The sequence below is a fragment of the Vipera berus genome (assembly GCF_964194415.1).
Source record: "Vipera berus genome assembly, chromosome: 1".
NCBI classification, from domain to species: domain Eukaryota; kingdom Metazoa; phylum Chordata; class Lepidosauria; order Squamata; family Viperidae; genus Vipera; species Vipera berus.
In genome coordinates this window covers 343,000,100-343,012,981 of record NC_138202.1, presented here as the reverse complement: position 1 = coordinate 343,012,981, position 12,882 = coordinate 343,000,100, and the positions used below count along the sequence as shown (strand labels likewise).

The window sequence follows — 12,882 nt, the reverse complement described above, 5'->3', positions numbered from 1 at the left end:
GCAGGTCATAAAATTGGGTCAGGTCATATGACTTGTGTTACAACCATCATGACCTGGACTTTATTTGCAGGGCTCAATTAGGATCATAACTTACCACCTGTATTAGAGAAGGACTGAAACATTACAGTAGCAGTGGTCTTTGAAGCAAAACCATATACATATCGACTGGCTCATTCACAACAGAATTATAAAATACAGCTTGCTGAGTCATGAAAAAATGTAGATGTGGAATCATTAACTGTTGAGAGGGGCATGTAAGGAACAATTGTACAACACTTAGTCTATAAGGAGAATAACTTAATTCTGAAAATGGGAAACCTCTTCAAATGTATCACCCAGATTATACGTGTTAACCTGTGAAGACAAATTTTACATTAAGCTAAGATTGGAATTATGAGATACAGGAAATAACCATACCAGAGTTGTAAAATTAAATTAACAATCTAAGCCATTTTGCTAGTAATATTTTTTTTAAAAATAGCAGGGAATGGAATTGAAATTATTTTTTATCAGTGATTTGTATATTTGTATATCAGTGATTTATACAAGTTGTATTTTGGAATGAAATATTTTCCTATTTTTGAACTATTTCTCTATCCCAGTCATGCTAATTGCAACAGCAGTTCTGCAGATTGAAAACTTGTATTAAGAAGCAAGCAAGCCTCTATTAAGTTTCCCATTGGAAGTGTCTCAAATACACATTCTTGTATCAGCTGCAGTTCACACATTACACAGCAGCTGTATGTTGACTTTATAATAATTTTAATATAAATATGCATCAACCTTGGATTCATATCCCACTCTTTTTCCTGTCACAGACAAAATACAAGAGATGTTTGCCTTGTCTACCAATTATTTGTGAAATTGCAGAATAAGCAATAATATAATTTCTGCATTTTACCTAGTAGCTGATACACATGAAGTTATTACCAGTAGATCAGGAATGGGACACTTAAGACTTGGCTTTTTTTCTTGAAAAAAAATCACAAAATTAAGTATTTGGAGCCCATTGGTAAAAACACAGTTGAAAACAAAGCATAGCTCTAAGATGCCAGGATTGAATGTAATGAAATGAAAGATTCATTCTTAATTACTCTAAACTTTCTTGGTAAATACGACTCAACTGTTCCTTTTACTGTTGAAAAGTTAAAAGTTGTATACATAGTACATGTGTATACAAACCTGTTCATTCTGGTCAAAGAAAATCTTAATAAATGAGACTTTCCAAATTAGAGTTTAATACTATCTGTAATCAAAGTTATCTACCGTATTTTCCGGCGTATAAGACGACTGGGCGTATAAGACGACCCCCAACTTTTGAGATGATTTTCATGGGTTAAAGTCTTATACGCCGGAAAATACGGGTAAGTAGGAAGTCAGGGCTGCTTCTCAATTAGGTGAAGGTTTATCAAGAGCTTTTGGCCTCGAGATCAGCTTTGCTCTGCCTCGCCTAAACCTCGTCTCCTCTCGCGTTGGCGCCCCCTTCTACTTCAGCCACACACGCTGGCTGTTTCGGCCAGGAGCGACGAGCATTGTGGCCCAACACTTTGGGAAGGCACCAGGTCTGAAAGAAGGCGGTTCTTTCCGTAGGTTAGTTAATGAAAAGGGCGGTGGAGGGCGGGGGGTGGTGGTAAAAGAAACGGACTCAGCCCTGCGCTGCAAGTTTGAGATTCCCTCAAAGAAAGCCCCGAGTTTCCAAGTAACTAGAAACCAGAAGGAGCCCTGCGTGGCACTGAGATCGAGAAGCCCATTTACCCTCCCCTGCATTTTGCTGTGCTTTTCTAAAGTTTTCCAAGAAAATGCAAACTTGGGGTTTTTCCTCCTTTCACTTGCATAAGTTATCGCTGGAGTATACAGAAAGGGGAAAAAGAAATAAAGGGGAAAAACCCCGCACATATTATAATATTTATTTTTCAAAAGGCCGCCTTCTACTTCAGGGCGAAGGGACGACCCCGGGTTGCTGAAGCCCCAGCGTCAGCTTTCCGCTGCGGTCTGCCTGTCGCAATTCCTGAGCTGCGCCTTCCTGGGCGGGTGTTGCTGTAGGTCTGGCCACGGCACCACGCCCTGAAGTCGAACTCCCAGGGTCGGGTGAACCTCAGCTCCGCGCGAACATGTCAGGTCAGCCTCCGCCTGGCTTCCCATGCTCCCTTGAGCTCTCGTGCTCGCTGAGCGCTGGCGGCTCGGCACGCGCTTGACTCCCGCTCCCTTCCCAAAAAAAAGGGGGTCTGCTGCCCTAGGACGCCGGTAAGCTGGAGCCTCAGTTGGGCTGGTCGGTTTATTTATGAGGAGGCCGTCTTTCACCATTCTCGAGCGCTGGATTTGTCCGTTTCCACTAACGTCTCTGCTCCCGAGGATTTACTATTTTCTGGCGTATAAGGCGACTGGGTGTATAAGACGACCCCCAACGTTTGAGAAGATTTTCATGCGTTAAAAAGTCGTCTTATACGCCGGAAAATACGGTACTTGCTGAAGATAATGCTTTGAAATCAAGTGGCCTTTGATGGTTGTTTTGAAAAGCAATTTCTGAAGTAACTGATGAACTAAAGTTTGTTGCTGTTTAAAAACAAATCCTGAGTATCGTTGGTCCTCTATTACTATACAAGACTGTAAGCAGAATAGTAGGCCCAGAGAAGCCTTTGCTTATGATGATTTTATATCCTAGCAACAGCAATATATCTAAATTGTGAGGGAAAATGGCCATTGCAGAGAGCAGTAACAAACAGAATAGTATAGTACTGAATGTCTTCCCATCCACAAATATTTACCTTCAACTAGGATATATACCCTATTCTTTGAGTATCACCCTTCCTGAGTATATAATACAAAATGAATTATAAATACAATATTAGTGATGTAAAAACATACAAAAAGCAGAAAACAATGTGTATCTAAAAATTCTTATCTTTTTGTATTAAAGCTAATTTTGTTTCAAATTAGTTTCATTGACATACATACCTACATAAATGAAACTCTGTTCTAGCCTCTTTCCAGTGGTGAAGTTTCATTTGTGTTAAACCTGTACAATTTTCAAAAGAAAAATACAGAATTGTACAACCCATTTTACTCCTTGACTCCAGCTTATGAAACTGGATATGTAACATTTGGCCTCACTGAGAAAATTAATGCAGCTTCAAAGCTGAGTTGTTTTATTATGAAAACTCTATACTTTGGTGGCAAAAAGACCCCCAGTACCTTCAGCTATATCATTAAATTGTTAAAACAGCAGATATTCTGGAAATCCGTTTTGCCTGCCAATAAATGTGCAAATTGTGTGTTGGTTTAGTAATTTCTAGCACTTAATAGCAGTAGTTGGGATAAATTTAATGTGACACTGCTTGCAAGTTTCTTTTTACAAATAGAATACTGATATCTATAATGATTGATTTACAACTTTAAAGAAATGGTATTTGTGTACCTATCGATCATATTGGCCAAGGCTGATACAGTTCAAAACATTTGGAGCTTTCTGGGAAAAGACTGGTCTAGAGTAAAGTTAAGGTTATATAGATTTATAAGATTATAAATATAGAGTTTATAAAAATCATACATTTTTCATCACAGAACTTTGCACAAACTTACCAATAGTGTTTCATTCCTGTTTTACCTAAATTTCTAACATTCTGCAGATAAATAACACTAATTGGGGATGCTGGTTGTTTCTTTTTTAAACAAAAGTACATACGTCTATTTGTAATTTTATCACTTGTATCATATACAATATTATAGGTGTCTAATTGTAGCTGCCTTAGAAGTGCTTCTGTGCTAGGAGACGTTTCAGGTCTGCTTTTGGTCTGCTTTGGTCTTTTGTATTTTTCCAGAATATCAGGAGTCTGAATCTGTCATAAATTAGAAGGCTTACTTGATATACTGCACAATGCTGTCCATCTAAAGTGTAAACCCCTTTCCAGGTTTATAAACTTCTTAGATGCCAGGTTTACTTCTCAGCAGATACCAAATCTCAGGAAAATTATTAAGAGACAGTGTCTTCTTCTAAAGAATGATTAAAGCCTAATAGCTAAAATTAGCCTACCAAGCTTTAAAAAGCTTTCTAGTATATTTTATAAAACAAAATAAAAAAATAGAATACTCCATGGCCTAAAATAGAAAAATGCTGCGTAGGTAGCAGAATGGCATTCTTAAATATGATACCCATTTGCCTTGCTGTCACAAGGATCCCATCTTGATGCTCTTTGCTGGAGGCTGCCACATGCCTGCTTTTGCTGAGTCTGTCCCTGATTAGAGAAAGTATATATAACTTTGAAACTCTGGTGCCAGGTTAATTGATGTTGCTGATTAAATACTTCCACCATGAGCAATCTAAAATTGTTTAATGCATTAGAAAATAATAGCTCCACTTGTGCAGATAGCTTGTACTCTTAATTTGGTGTGTTTTTTATTATAGGCAGTGTGCCAAATACAGATATTCCCACTAGTAGATGCCATGTTCCTGTATTGGCAAGTTACAGGCATTTTTGTGGTAATTGTGACACCATTGCTTAGGACTGCAAACAAGTAACTTTGGTTACTTGCTTGCCAAAATTAACCATAGTGGTCATGCTAAATTTAGCATAAAAATGTCATTAGAGCATACAAGAAGACTTTGACTTCTGGGATCAGATTCTTTTTTAGGAATACTTTCCAAGTCTTGTAGACCATGAAAAATAACATGAAAATCAGGGGACTAGGACCTCAGTAGTATTCTGAATTTCAAATTTCTCCATTTGTCTTATCTGCATAGCACATTTGTGTCTCTTATTAGCATATTTTTTTCAATCTTGCTGCCTGGCTTTCTTTCTGTGTACTTTTTTCATGATCACTGCTGCCTTTCAGGCTTGAGTTCCACAGTTCTGTGATTTAGTTCATTTCTAAAGAACCCCAGTGTTCATCATATCTTGAGAAGCAAAATATATTCTTTTTTACATCCAGTGATCTTTATAACCTAACATAATTTTGGAATTATCTGTTTCTGTATTGCTAGCCATTTTTTTTAAAACAAAATTTACTTCTAGTGATAATGTTCCTAGTAGAGGTAGTCCTCAAGTACTACTACAATGGAGCCTGCCTATCACAGTTGTAACTCACATTGCCCCCAACAATCTGGGTCCTCATTTTACCAACCTCGGAAGGATGAAGGCTGAGTCAGCCTTGAGCTGGTGAGAATTGGACTCCTGGCAGTGGGCAGAATTAGCCTGCAATACACCATTCTAACTTTGGCACCACTTGCTATGATAGAGTTTTGCTGAAAAATGAGGGTAAATGTCAGTTTTTGATAAAAAGTTTATAAAACATAATTGACAATGGCATGATGCAAATGGTTGGCGAGCAAGTTGGAACTTTTGAATTTGGGACATAAGTACCACCACCACCCCTGGCAGAATTTGAACAGACTGGTTGTAAATTGGGTACTAGCTGTATTAATTTTAATTACCGCTAGTAATTTCTTTGGTCTGGGCCATACTTTTTAACCTTCATAACTCTCAAACTGCCTAATTTTTGCATGCCATTATAGGGTGAAAGTTTTATGATGTATTTAAAAAAAGGTTTTCTCTGACTTCTACTGTAGTGGATTGGTGAGAAAATTTCACTGAGTTCAATTTAAAAGTGGCATGGTTTCGAGTGAAAAAGCAAAGCTATTAAGTATATTTTGTCATCCTCTGTCTCATACAGGTGACAGAGCTGAATGAGCCACTGTCCAATGAAGAAAGAAACCTCTTGTCCGTAGCTTACAAGAATGTAGTTGGGGCCCGACGCTCCTCCTGGCGAGTAATTAGTAGTATTGAGCAGAAGACCTCTGCTGATGGCAATGAGAAGAAAATTGAGATGGTGCGGGCTTATCGTGAGAAGATTGAGAAGGAATTGGAAGCTGTGTGCCAGGATGTACTCAGTCTCCTAGACAACTACCTGATCAAGAACTGCAGCGAGACCCAATATGAGAGCAAAGTCTTCTACTTGAAGATGAAAGGGGACTACTATCGCTATCTTGCTGAGGTGGCCACAGGGGAGAAGAGAGCGACTGTGGTGGAATCCTCTGAGAAGGCATACAATGAAGCTCATGAGATTAGCAAGGAACACATGCAGCCAACTCACCCCATCCGACTTGGCCTGGCCCTTAACTACTCTGTTTTCTACTATGAGATCCAGAATGCCCCTGAACAGGCATGCCACCTGGCCAAGACGGCTTTTGATGATGCCATTGCTGAGCTGGACACCCTCAACGAGGATTCCTACAAGGACTCAACGCTCATCATGCAGCTGCTCCGTGATAACCTAACGCTCTGGACAAGCGACCAGCAAGATGATGACGGTGGTGAAGGCAACAACTAGAACCTTTGGATGGACTGGCAGCCGCACGCTGATGCTACTACTGCAGTCTTTATTTTTTTTCCCACAAGTGAAAAGTGGGGGGAGGGGGTCAGGGGTGGGGTAGGGGAAAAGGAGGTGTGATCTTCCAGGGAGGCTCCCCGCAACCTGTCTTTGATTGCCTCTGTGACACTTTTGCCAAAACACCACTAGGGGAAAATCAGGCTGGCTGTGGTGGTATGGAGTAGAATAGCAGCCTCACAATGGCATATGGACTGTTCAGTTGATTATTAATTCAAGGGGAGCTGTCTTTAAGTTATCTTAATTGCTAGGCATACATGAAGTTAATGATGACTAACTTGAATGGAATGGCCCTCTTCTTTTTTTCCCTTGGTTTGATTTCTTTTTGTTTGTTTGTTTGAGAAGCTGTTCTGTGGTTCCAGTAAGGTTTCCCAGTCATTCTCTTCTCAATGAAATGCCACACTATGTTAAGATGAAGTTTTTGTCTTGTCTCTCTACTGTCCACCTCCAACTTTGGAAGATTTGAGTTCCCATTTATTATGGCATAAATTTAAAAAGATTCCAAGATTCCAAAATGACAAGCATTGGAGTTTAGATGCTGGAGGTAGCCTGCAGTATCAACCTTAAATTACAGTTTACAGTATTTCTACACAACAGCCATATTTTACACCAAGCTTTTTGAGTTTAAATTTGCTTCTTTCTGGTTTAATGTTCTTTTGTAGCTTGCATCTGGGAGTCAGTTTTCCAGATGTCTGAATACTACATGAAAACCATTCATCTTGTGATCTCTTTGCCATATTTTAATAGATGCTTGGCAAGCAGTTATATGAAATACAGGAATTCACAGCAAAGGATTCAGAATTTAAATTGGAAAAAAGGAAGTTCTTAAAACATAATGCCATTTAACTATTCTTAATTCAGACCTGTATTTTTCTCATTCGGTGTCTGGAATTTTCCAAGGCCATTTCTTTTTCAAAGGAAGAGGAAAGGTGTCATAGTCCATCCTCGGGGATCCTGCTGTCAGTTTGCTCATAATCTTAGGTTTCTCCTAGTATAATTAAAAGATTCTCAGCAGATCTCCTCTGCCTCTTTTTCCCATGCTTCAGACCTTTCTTTTGTTGCCCGTATTGAAGGCAGGGCCTTTCTGTATTGCAAGCCTGTGATTATAAGTGAATCTATCAGGATAGAAACATCCACAAAGAGAAAGTATCTAATGCCAGTATCCTTTTTAACTAATAACAAGATTTAACAAATCTTGGCCTCTTTCAAACATGTACAGAGAATTCTGTTCATTTGCGATACTTAATATACTGGGAATTGGGGGAAAACTACAGCTGATCAGGAATTTTTGTCATTCATTTATGGAAATAAATCATAGTGGTTGGAAATTCATTGCTTTCCCCCCCCCCTTCATTAATTATAGGGTTTTTATTTTAAATACAGCTTTTGTTAGCCAAAAGCACCTTAGAAGAAAACAGGGCTTTAATGATTTCCATTGTACAAATAGATTTATTTCCCTCTGTGGAAAAGGCATATCTTGTTTCTCATGATGACCTAGACTTTTCTATTAGTTTGTTACAATGCACCTGGACAGTAGGGTGAGCTTTCTTGATGGTCTGCAATTCCAAAGAAATTAAAAGTTTAAGATGGGTTGATATTGCAAAACGCTGGCAAATCAGCATTAATGTATCCAGTGCAGATACATTTCTTAAAAAACAAACATAAATTGTACTTTGTTGCAGTGTGGTAATATACATTCAGGGCCACTTCAGTAAAGTGCCACACCAGTAGCCTGTTTTGTGCATCCTGCTGGCTCTACTAAGGAGGAGAGGCTTGGAACTTGAGTGACTGAGTGAAACCTCTAAGAAATACTGTGAACTGGAAGGACATTTTAAGGCTTCTCTTTAATTTGCAGTCATGTGTGAGCAGTGCGTATCCCTGGCTTTGATTTGGAAGTGATTTACTGGAATTACAAAACCTTTCTTGATTTCTTTTCCAGCTTCTAGCTCTGGCTGCTTTAGGAAAACTTTATGCAGGGAAAAAAGATCGCACAAGAGGGCTAAATATGGAGTTGGGGGGCAGGGGGTTGGGGATGCGAGCAGCTTGAATGGTTTCAATTTTTTGTTAAAGAAATGCACTTGCCTATGATAACTGTTTCTCCAGTGAAATGAATAACTGCTCCATTATTCTATTGATACAATATTGTGCATGCTGGTGTTGTATTTCTATAAAGTAGCTTGAAATTTATTAACTTATACTGTAGATGTTATGTATTCCTATGACAATAGTCTTCAACAATTTTTTAAAATTTTTTAATTTATTTTATTTTTCCTTTTTTGGGGGTAAAGTTTGCTCTACCAAATAGTGATCGTAACAAAACTGATCTGTTATGGATGTTGCTATAGTGACATGCAATTATATATGATTTTTTTTAAAAAAAAAGGAAAGCAAAGAAAACACCAGTGTTAGCTTAATCTTAATGTCTGGTGTTCGTCATGGTGAAATTATAACTATTACAGTGTAGGAGAAAAATGACTATGTTCTTTGAATGAGCCTTTGTTTGTGCTTTTCTGTCATGTTATGCAGTGAACTCTTTTTAAGGTCTAATCAGTGATTATTTTTCCAACTCCGTGTTTCTGTAAGGAATTATTTCACACACGGACCATTCTTAGCAGTTTTCCTCAGTGATGGAATATCATGAATGTGAGTCATTATGTAGCCGTCGTACATTGAGCAAATAAACTTACAGATCTGATGTCCATGCTACTCCACTATGGTCTTGTGTTGGACTCTGCTTTATTCTTGGTAGCTGTGAGCAGGGGGTCTGGGAATGTGCCTGGCTGTCATTGTGTTCTCTGATGCAAGCTTTGCTAATGCTGGCAGTCCTGGAGTTCTGGTATTCTGGCTGAAGTACTTCAGGAAAGGCGAGAAGGAGTGTTATATGAAGATGGTGACTAATGGTTCTTTAGCTAATGATATTCCATAAGGGTTTGGGAGGGGATTAGTTATTGAATCCTACTTAGGGATAATTTGTACCCGAGTCTGTTTTCTGACAAGGGGTTGTACAGCATTTTCCAACTGACATTCTGTCAAGGAAAACTGGAGGGGAAACTTAAAAGCAAAAAATGTTTTAGTAAGCCTTAAAAACATTCATCTGTGGAGACCTTGGGCAGATTTAAGAGGTCTATATTTATCATCTGAGGATTCCAGAAAAAGCCATCAGGGATTCCCAGAAAGTACATTCACTTCCAGAATCCCAAATATGTGTATGTTTGAAGGCAGGTAGTTTGCTCATCCAGGAGAGAGTTGAAAATGTCACATGATGCACATTTGGTATGTATAAGGCATGCCATACTCATCATCAGATGCCTCTTTCTCCCTTTTCTGAAGCTTTGTGAAATTTCAGCTTTTGTCAGAAAGTTAAATGAAAAATGTAGTTTGGCAAATAGGAGCCTCATTTTGATGCACTGTTAATTGCTGCTTAAATTTATAAGACAGACCCTAGAAAGTCTATTAAATGATCACCCTAATCTGGTGTTATTTAAATATATTGGTCTTTAACTCTGACAATTCAACACAAAAAATGGTGACCAGGAAATTGTTTTGAGAACATCAGTTTGAAGAAGCTGGTATAGTTGTCGTCACTTGTTGTAAATCTTGCATTCTTTCTCTATTGTGATCACCAGGAGATTAGCCCAGTTCATAGAATACTCAACTTTTTAGCTGAAGATTTCATATTCTTGAGTCACACCTGAATTCACTGGTCAGCAATCCCATGCCTTCCAGACCCTACCATTACGGTCTGTCTATTATGCATAAACAAGCTTAGGCCTGTTTGATATAAAGTTGTAAAAGGTTAAAAAATTTTTAAGGTATTTACTGAATCCCATGCTTTTCTGAAGTATTTTCTGAGTTGAATTGTGGGGAGTAGTATCTCCTTAAACTGTTTTCCTTGTAACCTTGTAAATTTTCCCACTGACTTTAGCTTACAGTTTTTGGGGCTTAGTTTGTGGTGAAGAATACAAATGTCTTGTACTGTTTTCTCTGAAATTGCCTTAGGATTTGATCAAGAAAAAGAAATTAATACTTTCTTGCATCATCAGTATAGAGCTCCATCTGAGTGGAGATGGATAGTAGACCAAAGTACCAGATAAGAAGAGCTAAAATTTTGCATAATGTCAGGGGTCTCCATCCACTCTTCTGATATGCTGGTAAAATCCATGGAGTCGTGGAAGATGGTAGCATTTAGGTCACCTTAATTAATTTGTAAATGGCTAAAGAGGGTCAGGTTTCTGGTTGGCACTTGAATGGGAGAGCACAAGGAAATTCCCAGAATTAAAGAGTAAATTAGCAGTTTATAGTGCTTAAAGGCATGGGACCAGAGCTTAGGAGATGGTGAATTCTACTTCTGCCATGGTAGAGGAGCCAACTGGATGACTTTGAGCAAGTCTGTCTTAGTCCTAGAAAGAAATCAAGGACAAATACATTGCCAAAGAAATGGAGGACTTTCCTATGTAGTTGCCAGGATCCAAGACTGCTTTGAAGACACAGAAAAAAGTAAACCCAGAAATAAACTGCAGAGGGTAATGAAAAACCATGTGTTGCTAAGCAATTAATGGAGACACCTATGTAGTCATCAGGAGTCAAGCCAAGGAACTTCCTTCAAAGATTAGCTTGTGTTGGATGATTCCTAAGGCTATTTTTGGTATGCCCTCTGTTGAGATTGGTACAAACCTGTGTACCTTACACACACAAGTTTTGACTTCCAAATGCTAATGCATCAGCCACAGCATAGTGTTAGTGTCGTTATCTAAATATCCAGTCTTCTTCATGCTGTCACAGTAGCACTTTGTCACTTCAACCATCATTGCTGTCTCTTACCAAGCTCAAAGAATAAAAATCTCGTTCAATATTACACACACACCTCTGCCACTCCAAAACTGGGGAGGTGTCAGAGTGCCCCTTGCCCTTTATTTTATCCAAAATTATAATTCTGTTAATCTCTTCTAAAATATGGATCATGATCAGAGGTGGAAATCTGGGAGTAACTTAAAGGATAGCAGAATAATGTGAGAGCTTTCAAGTTAAAATTGGGAAGAGTGAAAGTAGGTTACAACTTTAATGTTAAGTAGTCTTGAAACATGTAAATTGGTTCCTATCAGACACAGCTGCATTAAATCGCACCAGGGATTTGCTAGGAAAAAGGAAGCCAGCAAGCAAAGGCTGGGTTCTGGTTTTCAGGAGTAAAAAAAAACAAACTTGCTAAATCAAAACTAGGCTTGTATCTAACTATTGTAGGTTAAAAAGTCAAGAACTTACATCAGACTGATCTGGTCATGGATGGGCATGGAACTCAATCCAGATGAATGTGTTTCTAGTTTAAAGTCACTTTATTAACTGCCCCTCTTTCCTAATGGTTTAAATGCAGATAAGGTGCCTTTTAAAAGTATCCTCTCAATCGAGGTGACCCATTTTATGTGCCCTGCTTCTGGGAAGAAAGTTGTGTGACTGGGCATGGCAGGTCATCAGAATTGTGAAGGTACTTCATAATATTTCTGTATTTCTGCCTTTCGTTTGGAGGAGGTTTGGGAGTTTTCAGGAAGTGTAAGAGGTAAGACTTTAAAGTATCCCATTTTAATTCTTAAGCCTGGTTTTTGGATGGAGGCTTTAAGCATGTGGTGTGTGTTGGAACCATATGAAAAACTTAAAATGCCAATGTTAAAATCCAACAGAGGGAAGAACAAAATAAAATACCCTTTTTACGATCCTGTAAACCCTTAATTCAGGTTAGTCAGGGCGACGATGGAGGTGAACATTTACTGGCCCTTCCTGATACCACATGGGATTTGCAGCAGATATTTTATCTTTGCGCTTTAAGAGAGAGACATCTGCTACGTAGGATTGAACTCTCAACCTTCTGAATAGGAAGTGAGCCAAAATGTTTGATGCCACTCCCAGCAGACGACTCTCCAAATGAGGTCTGGTGCCTCATGACAACAACCTTGCTGTAAGTGTACAAGAGAGAGAGAGGGCAAAAGCTAATAGAGCATGAAGTTATGTGCTTGTCATCATGTGATTCAGAAGGCTTGATTTTCATATTCTCAGGAATATACATAATAGTCCCAAAAGTGAGAATTAATAGTCTCTTTTGGGAAGAGATGGGCAGCTGGGTAAATTTGATTAATAAGTGAATAAATAAAATATATGTAGGCAATCCCAGTCTGGCATTTATTTCAAGTTCTGTGCTGTGCAGGTAGTCCTTGACTTATGACTGATTGCTTAGCAACTGTTTGAAATTATGAAAAACTCCCCAAAAGGAACTTATGAACGGGTTTCAAAGTTCTGGCATTGTCCTCCCAGACATGTGATCACATAAAAAGGCCCTCATATATGGCCATTTACTTCTGTTTTCTAGCAAAACCCAGTCCATAGCAATGTATTCCTATGGAAATGGGCCAAAAATGCCAGAAACAGGCAAAAAATATTGCAAATTATTGTCATGTGACTGTACAACACTGCAACTACTGTACAAGTGAGCCAGCTGCCAAGTGCCCAAAATGG

The 12,882-nt window shown here is 38.7% G+C and overlaps 1 protein-coding gene across 1 annotated transcript in view; it reads left to right on the top strand.

Annotated features, from left to right (window-relative positions):
- Nucleotides 1–10,314, top strand: part of YWHAG (tyrosine 3-monooxygenase/tryptophan 5-monooxygenase activation protein gamma) — a 30,178-nt gene extending 19,864 nt beyond the window's left edge. Inside the window, exon 2 of the mRNA XM_081336869.1 lies at nucleotides 5,668–10,314. Coding sequence (XP_081192995.1) covers nucleotides 5,668–6,324 — 657 coding nt within the window. The 3' untranslated portion in view covers nucleotides 6,325–10,314. The remainder of the gene's footprint in view (nucleotides 1–5,667) is intronic.
- The last annotated feature ends 2,568 nt before the right edge of the window (nucleotides 10,315–12,882 follow it).